Raw genomic sequence first — 22,802 nt, 5'->3', positions numbered from 1 at the left:
TTCAAAACTGGCATCAATATCAGCACAAAAACTGTGTGGTGGGAGCTTATATAATAGGTTTCCATGGCCGAGCAGCTGCATGCAAGTCTCGCATCAACAAGTACAATGTGAAGCGTTGGATGGTGTGTGGGGTAAAGCATGCTGTCATTGGAGCAGAGGAAACATTAACAAAACACGCTTCTCAGTTTGGCAGTCTGATGGGTGAGTATTTGGTTTGGGGGATACCAGGAAAATGCATGACTGCATTTTTCAAACAGTAATGTTAGGCGGAGTATGGGCTCTTTTTCAGGGATTGGGCTAGGCCCCTTACTTCTAGTGTAACCGAAAAGTTTCCTTCCCATGTTGACACTTTGGAAACATCCATGCCCACTATGCCATACTGAACAAATGCCTGGCCAATCGTTTTGAATAATAACAAGCTCAAAAGCTTAAGAGAGCCTGGGGTAAACTCCATATTCAAGCTATTGAATCTAATGAAGGTGTGGGTAGGGGAGTACGATCCATGGACCTCTTGAAGGGAAACCAATAATGCCTTAGAGAAAGCCATTATCCTGGTAGAATGGACTCTGATGAATAGGGGTGAAGGAAGGTTATGTGCCTCGTAAGCAACAGAGAAAGCCTCTAAAGTCCATTTGCTTCTGCATTGGTTGCACGCAGCAAAAGAGCCAAGTTCTGGGGGGACCTACCACACCAACAACTTCTTAGACTTACACCACCGAGATAAGCCCTGGACGTAACAATTGAGAGCTCGAACTGGGCAAAGCAGAGTGCGTCTGAAGGGGAGGAGGGCAAAAGGCCAGGAAAACTATGGAGTGTCCTATTAGGCACTTTTAGAAACATAACCCTAAGGTGAAGAAAAGCTTTGACCATGCAGGAAAAAAAGCTCTAAGCAGGAGTAGGCAACAGACAGGTCCTGCAGTTAAGTGATTGAAAGTAAGAATGCCATCTTGAGAGTCAGAAATGTCTCAGAAGTTGATTTAAAAGGCTCAAAGGGTGCCATTGACAAACCCTCCAAAATAACAGCCTAGTCCCAGGCCTCAGCCATAGAGTACCACACAGGAAACAGGACACTAAAAGCCCTTGCACACTGAATCCAAAATTTCCGGATGCGTTTTTTTTTCGCATTCAAACTCCTTGCTTCGGATGCAATCAGATTTTTTTTATGACGGACGAAAGTTTCGGAGGCAGTGTGATTGAGTGTGATTGACATAACGAGAGGTTGTATGTATTTATTTAATGTGCAAAAATTTTGGACGCAAATTTCAGACTCAGTGTGCAAGGGCCTTCGAGGGTGTCTCCCCAAAGTCTCAACACTGACAGGTGCGTGGTAAGCAGCCATGTCCCCCAAGTAAACCTTAAATGTGGAGGGGGTTAAGACTCAATCCCAATTCACCCCTTGGCCCTACCCCTCCGTTTTGCGTGTTCACGTCTAGGGGTAAGGGTGTCCCGATTCTTGTTGAGATCGAGGGGTAGGGCGAAGGGGTAGGGCTACATAGCCCTCGAAACGGAGAGAGGCACACTCCAAACGGAGGGCTACGAGAAAGTTCACAGCGCCAGATGATACCACCATGTACTTTATTAACTCTTATAATAATACTATAGTCATTTGAATTAAGAAATGGTATGATAAATTACCTTTCCGAATCAGAAAAGACATACATTTCGAGGAAGCAATGTTATAATCATCATGTTTCCTCAAAGTTAGGAGCAGCGGCGCTGATTGTTAGTCGTTGTCATGGAGAAATGCTGTATAAACTCTGTAACGCCAGTGGCATTGCCGGCGACTGATGATGTATCGGGTTCATGAAGGGTTGTTCCATTTCGTTGGGGAATATTTCAACCCCTTGGCCCTTGTATCTCTGTTTTAAGGGCCAAGGGGTACACTCGAAAACAAGGGGTAGGGCCAAGGGGTGAATTGGGATTGAGCCTAACCCAGTTGAAAAACTATCCATACTCAAAACAACTGGAAAGTCAACTGGGTCCGACTACTGTAGTTCTCTCGGCACTATAAAACTGAAAAGTCCCCACTTTAGGGCATACAGTTTCCACGGGGAGGGAGCTCTAAAGTTCAGGATGATCTCAACAACATCAGTTGAGAAACCAGCGTTCAAGAGTTGATTGCCCTCAAGGGCCAAACCCACAAATTCCACATCTCCTGTTGGGGGTGAAAAATAATTTCCCCATCTAGCAAAGACATCAGGTCAGTCTAGTTTGATCAGATATCAAACTAGACTTGGCCAGAACAGGGTTACTAGTTGACGAACCCTGTCCTGGTGATCCCTCTCTAGAACTTCCAGGAGCAATCGGGGGGAAATGCATAGCCTACAGACATAGCCTTGGCCCAGGACTTACAGTATTCAGTCCATCCTGTTGCCCATCTTCAAGTCTAGTTTTCCGCTCGAATGTTTCGATAAAATTAAGAAAATAATCGAAAAGCGAGATTTAAAACACAGTCGTTTTTCGACACAGCCATAGTCCCAGCTCACCACGAACATCATATTAAATGTACGGAATGATACTATCAAAAACATGTTAATATCAGATTAGCATGTTATATCAAATAGCAGCTCTGGGTGTGCCCGATCAGACTAAAGATCCATGAATGTGAGTTATTCTTTATATGGAGATCAATGAAAATCAACTACTAGCAGACAAAACATGGTAAATGTTTGATTATGTGAGCATTGAAGTAGGCCTAATCTGCACGATCCAGATTGATACGTGATGTGTAGACACTGGACATATAGTTCAGGCAGGTAATATAATGCATTCAAGTGCCGCTTTAAGACAATCAGCTCAAAATGCAAAATATATTTATAGAGATGGAACAAGAAATGAGTTCTGAATGTTCCTAAGCCAGGTGATGACCCGATTCTGTGTGATTCAGACTCACGTGATGAATCTATTCCAGATGGACCTGGAACAGGCTCAGAAATGTCCTCACTTGGCTCACCCATCAGATCCTGACCTGAAAATGGAGTACACGATGGGGATTGGGGATGGTTGATACTCGTTATTTAATCAATTACTTGCTTGACATTCATGATTAATTGGCGATAATGATTAATAATCCGATGAACATTCTCAAGATATTCAATGTTGTGTAAATGATATGGTGCATCTCTAAATAAACATTTAACGGAGCACAATGTAAATACATTTTAATAGGAATGGGCAATATATTGAAGAGAGATGAATATTCTTGAAATATAAAATGACCAGCATCATAAGTATTGTGATTATTGTAATGAGCCTTTTATTTGGCGTTTACGTTTCAGAAATTTGTGCAGACTAATCATTTATTTTCTTGTGATTTGTATGAGGTAGCCTATTTAAAATGAATTATTAGTGTCTCGTTCTACAAAAACCTATCTTGTTGAAAGTTGCTTATATGGAAGTGTAGATGTTGACAACGTTCAACAGATTCACAGCAGATAAGAATACGATTCCTTCTGTTTACAAAGTATAAAACATATCCCACTAGTAACTGTGTAGTTGTGCTTAAAACCAGTAGATGGCGCCATTATACAATTATCTGTTTCGTTCTCTGCGTTACTGCCTGATTCCTGATTTGTTTATGACTTATGAAAATATGGAACAACTCTGGATTTGCCCAGAGCCTTGCACAAATCTGAGAGTTACAATCCTCCATGACAGAGATGAGAGAAACAGTGTTTGAGATAACAATTTTACGTGCACTTCATAAATGTGGCGATAGATGAAAGCTTTTGCTGCAGTAATGTAAAATCAAATCTGCTGGTGTTTGCCCAAAACAAAGAAGAGATTCCACAATTTAAGGGATACATTCAGCTGTTTGATGGGACCAAAACGGAAAAGAACTTAAAAAAAATCCAACAAATTAAAAAAGGTCAAACTGATTAGATGTATTATTAATAATAAAAATCTTCCAAGTTCCAACAAATTATAAAGGGTAAAAAAAAATGTTTTAAATGGGTTTAAATGGCTTGTATGTTTAAGTTCAGTAATTTCACTGAAATGACAATTAATAGGTAATCTTCATTGCAATTAAAGTGAAATTACTGAACTTAAATATACAAGCTTGATCAGAATTATCATTGTAGAAGAAAATTTCAAATGGCACAACATCACGAAGGTTGCTATATTCAATCTGAAGAACATTGCGCATATTAGACCATTTCTCTCTAGGCCTGATCCAGAGAGGCTTATCTATGCCTTCCATCATGTCAAGGCTTGATTATTGTAATTCTCTGTTTGATGGTTTACCAGCAAATTCTGTTAAGAGGTTGAAATATATACAGAACTCTTTATATATATATATATATATATACAGAACTCTGCCGCACGTGTTTCAACTCATACATCCTCACGACATCAAATTACACCCGCGCTCTAGCAACTCCATTGGCTTCTAGTTCAGCCACATATTGATTTTAAAATTTGAACGTATAAAGCAGTACATGGGTTGGCTCCAGATTACATCTGTGATTTGATTACTTCATCCACTCCCGCTCGCTCTCTCCGTTCTGCTGGCTCTCTCTCTCTCTGTATCAGCCTCATTGTAAATTGAAAACCATGGGGGGAAGAGCCTTTTCCCTAAGTTATGGATATATATAGATATATATATATAGATATATTCAATACTTCTATATTCTTTACTTCCATGTTTGATTATTTTGTTCTGTACATGCTGTAGTGCAGTCTGAGTATAAAATGTATTATTATTATTAATTCAATTAAGTACTTCTTTTTATCAAGGGAATGCCTTTAAGTTCTTTTCAAAACATTTATTGTACTTTCTTGTATGGTGCTTGTCTATTAAATGCATTCCAAGACAAATGATGAAAACTCAACAAAAGTACTACTGGAGAAGCTAAAACAGCCTCACTGGAAATTAGTGTTCTCCGTTTCGACTTTATATTTGATATTAAGAATAAAAGTCATTGACATTTATCTCTGAAGACTCAAGATGTTAACATCTGTCATCAACACAGTGGGAGTTTTATTCTTCTGAGGTTTGAAATTGAGATGCAAAGCACCATTTCTCTTCCCCCTCTTTCCAAGTCATGAGCCCACACTGAGAGAGCAGGGCTCTCCATAAATTAGGAAGAGGTCTTGCTGGGAGATCGCAATGGCGAATGAGGTGATTTTGGATTTATTTCATACTTCTCTGCTGTCACTCAGCTTTGCCTCCACAACACAGCGGAGTGAGTTATCACAACAGCAGCGCTAATGCAGACGTAATGCAGATGAGCTGCAGTCAGAGATTTGCTGCATGAAAAGCCTTGCACTCTCAGAAAAAAAGGTACAAAAGCTGTCACCCTTTCAAAAGGTACACTGTAAAAAAATAATCCGTTAAACTTCCGGCATAAAACAATCCGTAAAAATATAAATCTGTAAAAAAAAAAAAAAAAAAACGGCAGCTGTGGTAACCAGAGATTTACAGTAAAAAAATACAGGAGTAACATTTTAGGCTTTACAGACTTAAAGGTGCAGTGTGTGATTTTTGGCAGCATCTAGTTGTGAGGTTGCGAATTAAAACTGATGTCGTCGTGAGACAGCAGAGAGTACCTAGTTAAGCAATGAGATTTATAATGATAAATTAAGAAATGATGTTTACTATATTATTCAGTAAAACGACATGTTGTTGCGAATATTATTGTTATTTGTTCATCATTGTGTCAGTGTTTTATTCGCTGACTTTAGCTAGCTTCCTCCTTGCACGAAGAACAACATACTGTAGTGACGAAACGCATTTGTCCGTTTAGGGCCACTGTAGAAACATGTTGGCGCATTTCAATGTAAGGGGACCCGCGGTGTATGTAGATAGAAATGACTATGCACCACTGAAAACATAGTTATGTATATGATAGGCTATTGCATTTCTGTCAACAGATCCTCCTAAATATAACACAATGCACCTTTACCTTAAATTTACAGTAAAAACATGTAATGTATTTCATTATCTGATATAATGTTTATTTACTAATATATTGAAGTACTAATATCTGTTTTGTACTATTGTAATACACTCACAACCACCAATCACAGTGGTGAAGAGAGTCACATGATGAATCAAACCTCATCACATTACATTGTGGGAATGTAAACTTATGTTTTTTCACTGTAAATATACAGTGATTTTGTAAAATAAAAATGTACGGTTAGGTCTATCATGGTTATTCAGCGTATAAAGTACATAAACTTTCTTTTAACCAGTTAGTTTTGCACTGTAACTTCTTTTATCGTTAAAATCACAATCATTTTTACAGTGTACACATTTGTACTGGAGTGCATATTATGGCGCTTTTCCACTGCATAGTACGGTACGGTTCGGTTCGGTACGGCTCACTTGTGGTGCTTTTCCACTGCATGGTACGGTACAGTACGGTTCGCTTCAAATGGTACCTGGTCTGTTGAGGTTCCAAGCGTACCGTACCAGTACTAAAATGTGACGTGAAACACTGCAGATCACTGATTGGTCAGACAGAATCGTCACTACCAGCGTCACTAGCGTGATTGGATTTGCGACACGAGCCACAAGACAAACAGCAGTCAGGTGCAGTCTGACAAGGTTAAAGAAACAGAAACATGTTCAGGTTAATGCTTACTTTCATAGAGTATATATCTGCCTCTTCCTCTTGTGTTCATATAGTGGGGAAGTTAATTGACACCCATGTTTATTAGTCAAGATTTATCAAATCACTAAAGATTAACCATTAACCAGTGTGCTGATAAATAAAGTCTACATAGAATTAGAGCACTTTTTTCTTTGTCCAGTTTATGTTTTTGATGATAGTATTGTGAGTGTTGCTTTGTGGTTCAGTCCTGAGAATTATGTGGCCAACTTTTCATCTCAAAGCTGGAGCCAGGTCAATGACAAATGGTTTTGACCCAATCAAGTTTTTTCAAAAGCATACATATTTACCAAGGAGGCAACAGTGTCAGGGGAGATCTTATAATATGAAATATATGAAATGTGATGTGTGAAGACAAACACACATAAAAAGCAGGTACTTGTAAACATACTTTTATGTGCTTGTAGCAAAGTTAAAGCTCAGGGAAGGAGAAAACGGGAACTGGTGGACGTTTAACGGAACTTTAATATAAAAATAAACAAACAACAAAACGAAAGTAGGCAGCTTCCTTTTTTTGTAAAAAAAACAAAAAACATGTGTATGCATTTTATGCAAGGTTAGGCAATCTTCATTTGAGGTTTCGTTCATGTCCATAATATTACAGTGTTGGCACATGCATAAGCCATGCTTAAGTTTTGGCTTTGCGTAGTAGCTTCCAAAGTGGGAACCCTGGGGTGCCCTGACAACTGGCTAGGGGTGGCGCAGAATCTCCGCTTTTTTCCAACTTAAACAGCCTAAAATAACTATCTTACCATATAATAACTTTTTATAGCATAAAACACCAACATATGAGCATGTCCAAACAAATATAAATAAGCGAAAAAACAATGATATATTTCAAATATATTTAAAGTTTAAATCGCCTGCTCTGCCCTCTGTACTGGTACGCGCTTAGTTTTATATTTCACGCAGAGATTGACAGTATAGGGCAAAGATCTCATCCCTGGCATACGTGAAAAACGTGAAAACAGGGAATGAGACACTGCATGAATGACGCTTAGGGGAACGCATCGTGACAGGTGTCTGAAATCACTATCAACCTGGCAACAGCCGCTGACTTCATTAACATGCAACCCGGATGTATAAAAGGGCGCCTTGCAAACATGACAATCACTTTTCATCTGAAGGGACTGTTTGGCAGGTCCCGAGGTATGGTGAAAAGAAGCAGTGTCTCGTTCCCTGTTCTCAGGGAACAGAGGTTACAGTCATATCCTAGACCAGTGTTTCCCAACCCTGTTCCTGGCGGCACACCAACACTGCGTGTTTTCTTTGTCTCCCTAATCAAACACACCCGATTCAACCCATCAGCTCATTAACCCACCTGATTATGAGCTGATGGGTTGAATCAGGTGTGTTTGATAAGGGAGACAAAGAATACACGCAGTGTTGGTGTGCCGCCAGGAACAGGTTTGGGAAACACTGTCCTAGACGTTCCCTTTTGAATGGGAACTTGCACTGTGTCGATAACGCTTTGGGAAACGATATACCAATGCCAACATGCTAAGGGGAGAGCGTTCCCATTGGCAGTGACAACTGTCAGAACCAGCAAAATTCTAATGAAATGCCTCAACCACTCAACCTCAGGTCAGTGACCGCATTCCCTATTGTCATAGCCCAAGCTATACGCTTCACTGGAAAACTGTTCAATGAAAAGGGTACCTGTACCTGCTCAAAGGCCTATGACCACAGCTTCAAATTAGAAGGGGTGCCTTCTAGGGAATGTGGCTAGGGAACCCGAAGGAGCATACTCATTCAGGGGAACATACTCACCCGAAATGCACACCAGGAAGGCCTGACCTGGCATCAATTACATTGGACACTTCAGTCTGGCCAACTTCCTGTCTGTCCGAAGAGAGCCTCTGGACACTTGACTTTGGGAGGCCGAGTACTCATAAAGACCCTCAGTGAGGGGTGCACATAGCCTGCCTGGTAGGCAAGTCAGGCTGTGAGCTGAAGGCTATCCATCCTTCGGATGAGACGGTAAACTGAGGTTCTGACTCGCTGTGGTGATTAAAAATCACAGGTGTCCTTCATATAAGAGTAGGGGTGTAACCCCGGCATCCTGGCCAAATTTGCCCCTTGGCCTTTGTCCATCATGGCCTCCTAATCATCCCCATATACTGATTCATCACTGTCTTCTCTCCACCAGTAAGCTGGTGTGGGGTGGGCATTCTGGTACAATATGGCTGCTGTCATCCAGGTGGATGCTGTACATTGGTGGTGGTTGAAGAGATTCCCCCTTCCATGTAAAGTACTTTGAGAAACCCAGAAACACGCTATATAAATGTAACAAATTATTAATTAAGCTAAAAAATTTATTCAGAGAGGGAACCAGTAGCAAAAAGTGAAGACTTTAATCGTGCTAGGCGCAAGCTCGCCTTCAGAAGCTGCCTGTTAGGCAGAGCTGAACTGGTCGCAAGCGGCCACTAGCTGCCAGAACACAGTATTGCTGGGAAACCACTTACAGGGAGGCCTGGTGAGGCCTACAACCTGATAGCAAGCTAGAAAACTGGTTGCTATGAACCCCGATTCCAGGTGTCAGTCCCAGAGTGGTCTGCCAAGGCCAGTTGCCCTGTCCTGGGGCACAGACTCTTAGTTGTCTGTTAAGGCAGGCAGCCTGAAAGTTTTCTTAGATAAGAAACTGATTGCCATGGACCATGATTGGGGACTGCTTAATGGTGGCCTGATAAGGCCAATCGCCTGACAGCAATCGTCTTACTAGCTGGCAAAAATGATACGTGCTGGCAAATCTTGTTCAGCTGATCATAAATCAGGGCTCGCCTCCAGAGAGGTCCACTGAAGCCAATTGTCTGATTAGCCAGTGAATTTAATAGCCAAGCACCCTATCTGCTGGCTATGTACCCCGTCACTCGAAAACTCATGAGAGGCCTACTCAGCCAGACAGTGTTGTAGTCGAGACCACCTCACTCGAGTCCAAGTCGACACAGAGACCAGAGAGAGTCGAGTCCGAGTCAAGACCGAGTCCATAGAGAGTCGAGTCCGAGTCGAGTCCGAGACCAGAGACGGTTGAGTCCGAGTCGAGACCGAGACCAGTGAGGGTTGATTACCTAATTTACTTTTATTTACTTAGAGAAATCCTTTTTTTTTTCTTCTGAATTTACTTAGAGTTTAAAAAATATGATCAGTTTAGGGTAAAAAGGCCACATAGTAGGTGGTGTTAAAAGTAATTTTATTACAATTTGTCATGCGCAGTTGCGCACTAGAAAATCACCAATCACTGGGTGTGTCAATCAATTTAAAGAAATATTTTATTAACATACATTAATAATCATGAAAAATATTTTTAATTGAACTCGAGTGGACTCGGGAATAATTCCGAGTCCTAAAAAAAATTTTTTTCGAGTACGAGTCAATTCCGAGTCCAAATGGACACGAGTCCATGACAAGACCAAGACCATTAAAATATGGTCTCGAGACCGAGTCCGAGACGAGTCCGAGTCTCGAGTACTACAACACTGCAGCCAGAGCTGTTAGCCAATTACTCATACTGCTGGGGACTTACTTTCAGGGAGGCCTGGTAGGGCCTACTAGCTGATAGCAAGTCTATTCTGCTATGAACACAACACCACTGAGAACCATACCACACCAACTTAAATATTGGGGCCACCCACAGGAGGCCTTTTGAGGCTGGCTACCTGGTTACAGCTTTAATGTAAGTCCCACAACGTTGGGACTCTCTTCCGGGGAGGCCTGATATTTCCTACTACCTGTCAGTGAGTGTACTGCCCGAGCTAATAAGGCCAACCACCTGAGGCAAGCTGGCCTAAGGAGCCCTTTTTGGGGGCTGCCACTCAAGGTGGCCTGCTGAGGCCTACTACTTGATAATGCAGCCTTCATTGGAAGATAAGCTGTTTACACAGGGCCTACAGTATCCTGGTACCTAACCACATGGTCCATGGCAGTGTACTCAGCAAAACCAAAATGAAGTGAAGTTTAGCACTTTCTGCTCGACCTGACCCATAGTGGTGTGAGGTAGAATGATACAGAGCTAAGAGTGGAGTACTCAGAATTACCCTTTATCAACAGGGGAGTATAGAGAATACAATGCTGAATAATGTCATAGTTTTTTTCTTTTTTTTTTTTTGGACCAAAATGTATTTTCGATGCTTCAAAACAATTCTAACTAACCCACTGGTGCCAAATGAACTACTTTGATGATGTCATTATTTCCTTTCTGGACAAGGACAGTATACCGTGTATACATGGAGGGACAGAAAACTCTCGGACTAAATCTAAAATATCTTAAACTGTGTTCTGAAGATGAACGGAGGTCTTACGGGCTTGGAACGACATGAGGGTGAGTCATTAATGACATAATTTTCTTTTTTTGGAATGAACAAACCCTTTAAATGTGCCTTGTTCCAATGATTCCCACATAAAGTAATTGGTTTAAATTACTTACTAAAACAATCCTTGTCATAAAATACACTTGTCTGTTAATAATGTGTTGACAGTTTGAATGTTCTTCTTCACTTTTATTTATTTTGAAGATCAAGATTCCTGATCTTGACTTTGTCATCTGACACATGCTGCTCAGCTAACTTCAGTGAGTGTAAAAAGTGGTTAAATGACACAAAACTAAAATATTTTTTATATTCTCATTTTTCTCAACAAGTTGTTTGATAAAACAAGCCAATTTGATCATGTATATGCTATTTTCATAATTAATATTACACGTGTGCTACACATGGCGCCTATGTTTAGTTTCATTGGGTTTGAGTGCCGTGGGAGAAAAAAAAAACGCTACAAAAGGGTGCCATGCTTTAAAAAAGTTTGGTAACCACTGCGCTAGAGGTGTAACAACTAAAAAGGCCAAAAAAGATCTGGCCTGCTTCAGCTTCTGGCCTGAATATATGAGGAAGTGTCTGGCTCACTGTATACAGCTATTATTTCATCTTCACAGCATAAACTGAACTCCTCTCTCAACACTACAGACGTATTATGGGAGAACCACACACTGATATGAATCTCCCAGTCTTGCGCCAAAGATTTGCATAAACTGTGATGGGTCACAAGTCTATCAGGCATAGAGTGATTATGCTGAACTAATTCACACCCAGGGCTGCGGCACCGTGTCAGCTTTGAATAATCTTCTGCGTGATGCTTCTACAGATAAGTCAAGATAAACTTTATCCACCAATCAAGTGCTTTACTCGCTTGTTCAGGTGAGATACAGAAGTTTGTCAGAATATACAAATGGGCATCAAAGAGATGGTTTATCATATATATATATATATATATATATATATATTGGCATTGATGAATCTTTTACATTCCATGGATCCATTTTATGGCACAAAAGGTTATTGTGAAATATAATCGTATAGGTATTGCATCGCTATACGAAACCCCTGCTTTTGAAACAAAAATTAAAGAGTGAATTCAGGCTATTAAGCTTGATTGTATACTTTGCTCTGTGTGTATGCCATCAGTTATAGATGTTCTTGGATTATGGTAATTAAGATAAATGTATGGTAATAAGGTATTATTATTTATTAATTATTATTATAATTAAAAAAAAAATTACTGCAGGTAACACAATGCAAAAACGACATGTGAATTTTTTTTTTGTATTGTTTTTCTTCTAAGGGGTGTTATGGGCCAATTTTAACCATCAGTAATTCCACTCAAATGAATGAATTAGGCCTAGATTGTGCAGTTAACTGTACGCAGCTGCTGCAATGCTAAGGCAATACGAATGTACCAATATTGGTCATGCCAATAAAGCAGGTAAAACTGATTGCCATTCACTGATTATTTTATAATTGACATGTATAATTGCCTGTGCTGGACTCACCATCTGTCCAGGGTGTTTCCCAGACACTGGGATAGACTCCAGCACATTGGCATACCTTCCAAATAAATTATCATATTAACTGAATTCAAAACTTTCCTTCTGGGTACAAAAACTACATGTTTATCAAAAATTGTCGCACTTTACCTGAATTCGCCCTAATTATTTTTTGTGATCTCATATTATTTGAGGTAGGCTGTCATCAGTTGTTAATTTTAATCTTAAATTAGGCTTTTCACCCCAAACTTAAAATAATTGAATCGCCCTTGTGTTGTTTGAAACCTGTGGCTTTCTTTCTTCTGTGGAACACAAAATATATTTTGAAAAATGTTCACCACTGAAACATTTTGGGGTGATCTATCCTTTTCTAGACTTATTTTTGATAAGGTCTTTGTTCTTCAGACACATGTCAAATATATCTGGATTATTGTGTGATTTGATTGACATCCTCAGGGCCATTGTTCAGCATCCTGAAAAATAATGGCTGATTACAATGAGACCTCAGATATAGGCTACCTTTGTTCCAGACATATATTTTAGTCTTTGATGGGCTTTTTTATTATTTGATGTGCCTGAACCTGGATTGCATTCTTGCTAATGGATTATTATCGAGCAAAAGCTGAATAAGACTAATAACAATTCAAATCAATATTAAGGAAATCAGATTACTGACCACTTAAACATCTTACTAACAGTGTGCAGGCTTTTTATAGTCTATTCAGTGGATGAATTCGAAATGTGACATGCGACGCCAACAGCTGTTTGGCAATTTGCAGTTGGTTTATACTTAATAGTCATTCTTGCTCTCTCTCAGGACTAATTTTGTATACGAATCCCTGGTCGGATAACTCCCCAGGACCTGTCACTATTAGTTAAATCAGACTTGTACGGAGAAAATGTATTACGGAGAAAATGTGTCACTTTAAAATCATGGATCAATGGTTAGATCAGGCTTTATGTGCACTTTGTTGCATACTAATTGCTTTACCCAATACGGTAAGCAGTTAGGTTGGGTTAGTCAGTTGATTTGATTGTAGAACAAAGAATACAACTTAGGCTACCAAGATTCTGATATCCATCAGGCTACAAACACATAGCAAATTGTTTTCATTGGGCAGTAAAAATAGCATAGAAAAGAAATAATGTAGAATAATAACTATGTCAAACGTGTTCTTAAAAGTGGCTCTTGGTCTAAGCTGGTTTAAGTTGTTTTCCTTTATGGATTCCCATGGAAACACAACAATTTTTGGTAAAACATTATACTTGTAACCATGCAATCACAAAAATAGTAGCCTGGATTTCCGCTTCATATGATAAATAGTTTCCAAATGTTATGTTTCATAATAGCGTACCTTATTTCTTTATGGCTGAGTGAGGATGTATTTTCCAAATCCTGATTTCCACAAAGGGCCCTTCTTTAATAAGGTCACATCTCACAAACTGCAGTGAACAGAAAGGGGCGTGGCATAAGTTCATAGTTTAAAAACAGCCCAACGTTAACTTTGTTTAAACAGAACCGCATCTTCAAACTAAAGGTAGGATAACTGCATTCATTTTACTTATTTAATTGTAACGTTACTGTTTTAATTATTCTGTTTTAGCACTTCACGTCAGAATGTGAAAGCTGTGTCTCGCGATATATGCATACAATCGCGAGAATGTATTGCTCAGTTGTTGTCAATTCTGATCTGAATCTGAACCTGTAGACTCAAGTTGAACCGTCCGCAGGTCTTGTTTTTCACTTTGTGTCCTATTTCAATGTCAATAAGTATCTTTAACTGCATAACGCCGTGTGATTTTAAAATAACAGCTAGTTACACTGCATGCTAATCGTCTGTTTTGTGGCTTTTAACAGTTGTTAATGAGGAAGTATCGCAGTCCGGGCTGTAGTTCTCTGTTTATTTTAGAATCTCAACAGGTTGCATCTTATTTTGCGTATGATCTTTGTAGCGTTAAATAGACAGGAGGGTTTAGTAAACCAGGTATTCGGACTGGTAAAAAATCTCGACCGCACGTGCATACATCTTCATGCATGCATTTGTTTACATGCATTGCAAGTGCATTTACTTCTGTAATCCATATTTGCAAATTAGTAAACAGCTTTAAATGCATGTTTGCAATGCAATGTCTGTAGTCTTTCAATCAGTGCAAAGTCCGAACCAGCAAGGTGTGTCTAACCCGTTAAATGAGACACAGCCAAGATGAGTCATTTACAGACACCATTCACTTCTTTAAAAATGCAGTTCTTTCTTTCTTGTTTAAATAGAGTTGGGGGGAAAGATTTTGTGTATTTTTTTTCTCTGTGTTGGCGAAATTACCCAAATAATTTCACAATATGAGTAATGTTTTTTTAGATAAATTAACAATGATATTTATTTTTGTTTAGTTAAGTTTTAAGGATATCTAAATTTGATACCATTGAAATTTCATAAATCTCACCATTTTCAATAACATATACTAGCCTAAAAACACCATAAAGCTGTACTGAAGACGTACACAGTGATAAAAGAAAAAGCTAAGAAAAGACAAACTACAATAGAACAAAGACACAAATGAAATCGATCTACCTGAAAAATGTCAAGCACTAGAAATAAGAAAAACTACACAAGATGTATAGTAATCAAATGTGTTGACTTGTGTAAATTAAAGGAACACTCCGACTTTTTGGGACTTTAGCCTATTCACCTTACCCCCCAGAGTTAGATAAGTCCATACATACCTTTTTCATCTCCGTGCGTGCTATAAGTCTGTTTGACGCACCCACCGCTAGCCTAGCTTAGCACAAAGACTGGATGTGAATGGTTGCAGCTTTCATACTAATCCAAATGAGTGACAAAATAACGCAAACGTTTTCCTATTTACATGTTGTGGTTTGTATAGTCACAGAGTGTGCAAATATCAAGGCCATATGAGACACAGACATCTTTTAACCGTATAAATACTATATTTTCTGAAGGGGAAGCACTGCTACTTGGGCAGAGTGATAACAATCACCTGAGACGCACTGTGACGAGGAGCAGAGAGTTCGCTTCGCTCAGTGTTGGAGTAAAGAGTCAGCAATTACTAACGTTAGATAGAAAAGCATAGTTTATCATGGGTATTTGCTTTATTGTATGAGCTGTGACAATAAACAGGGGAGACCAGGTAATACAGTACCATGTTTCATTGATTTCCAACCAAAAACGCACCCAGATTTATAAATATCATGAATAAATAATTATTATTACAGGAATCAATATATTTTAAATGCAATTTATTAGCTGAACCAAATGTATTCAACAGTAGCCTATATAATATACAGTATTGCATTACTATAGGATAGAATAAGGGGAAAGTAATAGCACAAATTGTTTTTGCACAATGAACTCACAGCCTATCGTACCCTTTTGCACGCTCAAGTTCGTTATTTCCATGGTTATTTCAAATTTAGGCTACTAGGCGCGCCGCGCGCAGGGTGCAAGTTCAACGCGCTCGTTTTTTTTCCCCAAGCGCGTCCGCACCGCATCAAGATAAAAACATATTCATACCCTAATCATATAATAGTGTCACTAACGTTACATTAGATCTGGCTAAAGGCACTGTTACAGTAGGTCATCTAAAAACATAACGGAACACTTACCTCAGCCGCAGGTGATCCACTTGTCCTGTCTGTGCTATCGATGGGATGGCCGTATCCTTCAGCACATTATGGTCCGTGTGGCAAATTCCATTTTTTCAAAATAGTCGTCCTCATTGAAATGTACCGAGCAAACATAATGTCCCTTGATAATCTTAGGTGTGTTTGGATAAATATCCAGAGTAAGTTAGCCATTTCTTCATCCAGTCAGCGTTTTTAGTTGGAATTCTGTGAAACATGGTATTACCTCCCCTGTTTACTGTCGCAGCTATTTACAATAGAGCGAAAACCCATGACTGTAAACTACGCTTTTACTATTTATAAATTGCTGACTCTATTACCCAAACACCGAGCGAACTCTCCGCTCCTCACCACGGCGTGTCTCCGGTGATGTGGTTATTACGCCGTCAAAGTAGCAGTGCTTCGCCTTAAGAGAATAGTTCCCAGGTTTTATACGGTTAAAAGATGTCTGTGTCTCATTTGACTTTGTTATTTGTACATTTTGTGACTATACAAATCACAACATGTAAATAGGAAAACGTTTGCGTTATTTTGCCACTCATTTGGATCAGTATGAAAGCTGCAACCAGTCACATCGAGTCTTTGTGCTAAGCTAGGCTAGCGGTGGGTGCGTCAAACAGACTTATAGCACGCACGGAGATGAAAAAGGTATGTATGGACTTATCTAACTCTGGGGGGTAAGGTGAATAGGCTAAAGTTCCAAAAAGTCGGAGTGTTCCTTTAACTCAGACAGCAGCATAGTGTCTGCCCAGTGATCGCGCCCACGTCTGGGCCGTGTGGAATCCACGTGTACCAGATGTGGGTCGAATTTGGGCCGACATGTTGCTGTCTGGGAAATATAAATTTATTCTTAAGTTTAAAAAAAAAAGTGATTCATTCGAGCGCAGTGACACTGCACTTTTGTTATTTAACATTAATTAGCAGGTAAATTTGGTTATTTTAAAACTAACAGCACTGATCCAATATACTATTACTTGTGTGTTTTCTTTCTCAACTGTTTACATTCATTTAAGACATAAATGACTGTTTACTTGGAAATGAGTTATCTTTGGCTGCATATTGCGCTTCTACATTTTAAAAAAACGTATTGTTTAAAAATGCATGCAAACGATAATTTGTTTCCTCAATAATTTAGTGACAACGCAAGCACAGCAAAGTCACATGATCATAACTGCGATAGAGACGATAGTCTCTCAAAATAGCGATGTGAAACAATTAAAATAAAAAGTTTGTGTTTAAATAATATATGTTTGTGTCCTGTGTATAATTAATTTGTATATATAAATACATACAGATGCATGTATATAATATATTTAAGAAAAATGTGTTATTTATATATAATATAAATTATATATAAATATATTATATACATGCAAATGTGTCTTAGAAATATATGTGCATGTGTGTATACAAAATAATTACACTGTACACACACACACACACACACACATATAATATTTAAACAAACTTTATTTTGGATACGATTAATCGTTTCACTGCCATAGCATTTCGCCACTACCAGTATTTCGCCAACCCATACTTTCAATCAAAATTCACACTGTCCGAACAGTATTATATTAATGAATGTAACTGTTTGTTGGACAGGATCACCGAAACCATGTCTGAGCGTAGCGGGAAGGTGCAGACAGTGCTTGGTCTGATCGAGCCTGATCAGCTGGGCCGTACCATGACACACGAACACCTCACAATGACGTTTGAGTGCAGCCACGTTCCCCCAGCACCTGGAGATGAGGGTCTCGCCACAACTCCCATTGAGATGAAGCATCTTCACTGGTTGCAGCAGAATCCATACAGCCACCAAGAGAACCTGCTGTTAAATCAGGAGGTCGAGGCGGTGAAGGAAGAGTTGCTGTGTTACCGTAAAGCAGGAGGAGGATCCATAGTGGAGAACACCACCACGGGCATCAACCGAAATCTGCCCGTTCTGCGTCAGCTGGCGAAGGACACGGGTGTGCATGTCATAGCTGGAGCGGGGTACTATGTGGACGTGACCCACTCTGATGAGATGCGAAAGATGACCGTTGAGAAGGTTGGAGCGTGTGGTATTGTGCATGACAAAACAAAACAGATGTTGAGTTATTTCCATTTTTGGCGTGCTGTCGAGACGCTTAATCGCTTTTCAGTGTGTTTATGAACGCCGTTGACTTAACGTTATTACTGTATGTATAAATATATGACTTACCTCAGCCCCGTCCCTAAACCTACCCCTCACTGGGGTTAATGGCATTTATGACTGTTCCCTTACCATCCTAGGAAAAAAAAAGATCGCTCCCCAGATGTAGATCTACATTTTGCTTCGTTTCGTGCCGACATTTGACGGCGTGTACAGACACGCGGAATCACTCAGACGTTAATAGCGTAGACATACACGCATACACGTGGATACACGCGGATAGCTCAAAATGCGTAGAGATAACACGCCACTTGACTCGAAAGTGGCGTATATGTTTACGCAAAAGTCATGATGTCATGTTGGCCATTTACAAATCCTCTCCTGTAGCCTCATGGGATAGTTAAGTGTCCATCAAATAGTGTTCCGAATCTAGCTGGAAGTAGTCGGTCTACTCTTTTATGAGTACTTCGAATTCTAACATACTTTTGTCACTTACTGTTTTTCGCCTATTATGTAGTAGGGAAGTATTCTGTTTTTGGATGCAGCCTCTGTCTTTATGAATAGATCATTGAATCATTCAGGAACGAAACTCCACTGTGTGTTGCTTAGCACATTTCTGTTAAGGCTTTATTTGGAACTGCACTTTTAATTTTAGAGTGAGACAATTATTATATTGTCATAAACAATATATATCACACAACCCTAGAGGGAAATAATTCTCAAATGTGTCAACTTTTTTTCCACAAGCTCACTGACATCATTGTCAGCGAGGTGCTCCATGGAGCAGACGGCACAGATATTCGCTGTGGCGTGATTGGAGAGATCGGTACCAGCTGGCCAATCACAGAGAGTGAGAAAAAGGTCCTGCGAGCCACTGCTCACGCTCAGACTCAGCTCGGCTGCCCCGTCATCATCCACCCTGGACGGGACACAGCCGCTCCAGGAGAGGTCATCCGCATTCTGAAAGAAGCTGGTGGAGATATCTCCAAAACGGTCATGTCTCATCTTGACAGGTAAGAGAGGTGCTATATAAAACATATGCACACTGGAACATGTGCCATAAATGGTTCCTATGAGGAAGAAAACGGTTACTAACGTAACCTCGGTACTCTTCAGAAGAGGGAACGAGTATTGCGTAATATCTTACCCTAGGGGAAACACCTCTTTCCTCGAGATATTGAAGCCAAAAAATTATCCTTAATTTTGTATTCATGTAAAACGCGTTGCGGCATCATGCAGGCGGCTTAGCATGCCTATTGGCTGTCCTGCAGCAACTGCCGCAACCTATCGAGAGCGGTCCTTTGGTGACGGTGCTTCTACTTCTAGGTTATAAAACATTAGAAATGTAGACGGGGAGGCCCAGCCTGCCGCCTTACAGATATCTTGTAAAGTAACCCCGCTAGACCACGCCCATAATGAGGTCATGCCTCTGGTGGAGTGCACTCTAACACCTAAAGGGGACTCAAGTCCCTTTGTAGTGTATGCCAGTGCTATGGCATCGAATATCCATCTGGATGGGGTCTGTTTCGAGACCACTGAATGAAACAAAGAGCTGCTCAGTCTGTCTGAAAACAGATGAGCGAGATACATAGGCTCTTAACGCCCTGACTGGGCAAAGGAGGCCTATGTTTTCTTCCTCATTATGAACCGGAAGATCCCCCGCTTGTAGATCCCCTGTGCACTTTACTGACGCAAGAGAAACACTGTTTTGAGAGACAGGTGTTTCATATCCAACATCTGGATCGGCTCAAATGGGGCTGCTTTCAAGGCTTTTAGAACCGTGGAAAGGTCCGATATGGGCATAGAGGAGGGTCTGGGAGGATTCAACCTCTTAGCTCCCTTTAGGAAACGAATGACCAGATCATTTTTCCCAGTGACAGGCCAGATGCAGGTTTTGTAAATGCTGCTATGGCCGCCATGTAGACTTTGAGCGTGGATGGGGACTTGCCCTTATCCAATAGCTCTTGAAGGAAGGAAAGCACTTCGACGGCGCTCTGGCCTGCGTGATGGTATTTAGCACTCCCTCGGGCAGGTTTGCGGTTACCCGTTGATGACCCATGCGTGCAGGGCCCACCGTTCCAGGTGAGGATGCCAAATTGAGCTCTTGGCCTGAAAGAGGAGGTCTTTCCTCATCAGAATAGGCCATGGGGCAGTGGGAACCATTCTTGGTTCGTCCAGAGCGGAGCCACAAGGAGCACTGAGCATCCAATTTCCCTGATTTGTCCCAACATTCGTCCCCAGCTGGACCTGTCGCATCCCAACGACGCGAATAGGTCCACCTGTGCTTTGCCGAATGTCTCCCACAGCAGGAGGATTGTATGCGGGTGCAGAGACCACTCCCCAGGGATGAGCTTGAGAAATTAAATATGTAGAGCCCCTTTCACACAGAGATTCCAGAAAATACATGGATAATGTGACCCAGCATTTGTCCCGGAATTGTTTGATTTCGGTTCATTCACACTGCCAGTGATTTGCCGGGATCTGTAAGTGCGTTCACACACAACCCGTAAAAATCCCGCGAAGACACATGACATCAGGATGAGACGTATAACGGACGCGTCGAAAACATGTAAACACGCATACCGTACACGAGCTAGTGAATGATCTCAGCTTCAGTGCGGATAGTGAGGAGTGAGGTCTCTGCTTCGCTCCAGTTTGCAGACATTTGTTCGTCCTTTCTTTGTTGATGACGAACACAAACTTTCTTCTAGAGTCGCGTGATGGCGTCATCACTATGACACACCCTTTACAGCATTGGTCCTGGCTTTTGTTCACACAGCGCGCTTTCCGGGACTGATTCCGGCAATGTTACTAGGTCCCCAATTTGCTGGCAATTTCCCGGGATCAACTCGCTGTGTGAAAGGGGCTTATGTGGTGTATGTAGGAGGTGGTGGAAATTACTTTGTGGTGGATTATTAAATGATAATGACTTATAGAAAAAAGGACAGAATTTCCTGTAATGCATGCATGTCCACTCTTGGTCGAAGTGAGTGGATAAATTAAACTAGAGTGCGAAAAGTGTTTTTTAAAGGACAGACAAAAGTGCCCATTGTTGAAGAAATTCAAGTGAATTAACGGGTGAATTTACAGTTCGCAAAACCTAATGTTTTTGTTACCTTTTCACAATCATCTCATTTATTTGAGGTTTATTATTTTAGAGAATCAAGCAATAGAGTGATTTTTGTAGGCCAACCCGGAAGTTGGCGCCACCTTGGTTCCTTCCACAAAACCCAATTGGATTTTTATATTGGCTTTTGGATTATTGCAGAAAATAAGCTCTGTTATGAACAAAAGTTTATGATTCCTATACAATTTGTTCACGATGATAATCCTCACAAATTAACCCAACTTGTATTAAAATTAGAAGCCTAAATACAAACGGAAAATATAAAAAGCTTAACATAGGACGTGCACAGGGGGGTTGCCCGGGCAACTGCCCATATGCCCTTCTTGACTCAGGTTGCCCTTCTGAGGAAAAAAAAATCGTACAATGGATGTAGAATTTCACGTAGGCCTAGACAAAAAAATAATATAAAAATCGCAAAGCCTCATTCACTTCCAAAAAAAAAAAAAAAATAGAAAGTCAAACTGTTTCCACGAGACCTAGACTGCACGCGACCGTATGGTAAGGCACCGCAAATTACTCAGGCCGCGCCTCCATCTCGTGTCGCGCGCTAATGTGTACGAAGTCCATGACAAAATGAAGCGAAACTATCGTTCTCGTCACGAAAAGAGGAAGAAGAAAAACATGAGAGTGAATTGCGGGAACAGCAGTCAGGTAAACTTGTGTTCTGTCCTCTCTAGTGTCAGCAAAGTTTGATGGTTTGTCTGGGCAGGCAGTGCATCTCTTGCATCACTTTTTGCCTGACAAAAGTGAGGGTAAAATACCATTATTTATTACGTTGTTTTTGATAAACGACAAAGTGCAACAACAGTGTTTGTTTACTGCAGCTCGGAAAACATAACCGCGTCGCGTGTGTTGCGTTCATATGCGCGTGCACGAAATGAAACTCGTATTTTTCAAGCAGAAATGTGGAGACCAGAGAAATACTGTACAATACGTGAATGATGGCACTCCCAAAGTACACATTATAAAGACACTGATTATCTAGTCTCAGTGTAGTTAAAAACTCTAAACAACTGCACTAATTATGCAAGATATTGTATTGGCAATTTGACATTGATTGACTATTGATTTATAGGCTATATTGAATTTAAAATGATGATTAGATGGACATTCTGGTCAATATGAATGCAAATCCCTCAGTAAATAACCATAAATCAAGATTTGCTTTAACATGCATAAAAAAAATAAAATAAAATATAGCTGCGAGCAGCGATGGCGGGCCCAAGCCGGAGGCACCGCAACCCCGGTTCCTTTAGTTACCTAAAGGCACCCGGGTGGCGGTGCCGAAGGCTTTGGCCCTTTCATGATTAAATGTTAAAACGGCTTGCCATACTCTGTCATTTCGACTAGTCACAATTATGTTACAGATATCTTAAATGATAATACAAACTATCCAAAGTGTAACGACTAGACAGAAAGACGTTGTTGATATCTACAATGTTAATTCCGGATAGGCAAACTTAGCTTTTAAA

General features: G+C 40.4%; 1 protein-coding gene and 1 long non-coding RNA gene across 3 annotated transcripts in view; one reads left to right on the top strand and one right to left on the bottom strand.

Annotated features, from left to right (window-relative positions):
* LOC120470344 (uncharacterized) overlaps positions 1-13,946 on the bottom strand; it is a 59,167-nt gene extending 45,221 nt beyond the window's left edge. The window contains exons 1-2 of the long non-coding RNA XR_005620492.2: positions 13,785-13,946; positions 2,894-2,968 (exon numbers count right to left, since the gene is read on the bottom strand). This is a non-coding gene — a long non-coding RNA (uncharacterized LOC120470344). The remainder of the gene's footprint in view (positions 1-2,893; positions 2,969-13,784) is intronic.
* pter (phosphotriesterase related) lies at positions 13,867-21,419 on the top strand. Of its 2 annotated transcripts, none has more exons than XM_089131000.1 (3): positions 13,867-13,967; positions 17,675-18,119; positions 18,951-21,419. In XM_089131000.1, the coding sequence occupies exons 2-3, from the start codon at positions 17,688-17,690 to the stop codon at positions 19,218-19,220; spliced, it is 702 nt and encodes a 233-aa protein (XP_088987126.1). In that variant the 5' UTR covers positions 13,867-13,967; positions 17,675-17,687; the 3' UTR covers positions 19,221-21,419. The 2 variants fall into 2 exon arrangements, with proteins under 2 accessions (XP_088987126.1, XP_088987125.1); XM_089130999.1 differs by lacking the exon at positions 13,867-13,967 and adding an exon at positions 14,077-14,160.
* The last annotated feature ends 1,383 nt before the right edge of the window (positions 21,420-22,802 follow it).

Source organism: Pimephales promelas, chromosome 5 (assembly GCF_988280905.1).
Source record: "Pimephales promelas chromosome 5, fPimPro1.hap1.1, whole genome shotgun sequence".
NCBI classification, from domain to species: Eukaryota; Metazoa; Chordata; class Actinopteri; order Cypriniformes; family Leuciscidae; genus Pimephales; species Pimephales promelas.
This window is presented reverse-complemented; position numbering and strand designations above follow the sequence as displayed.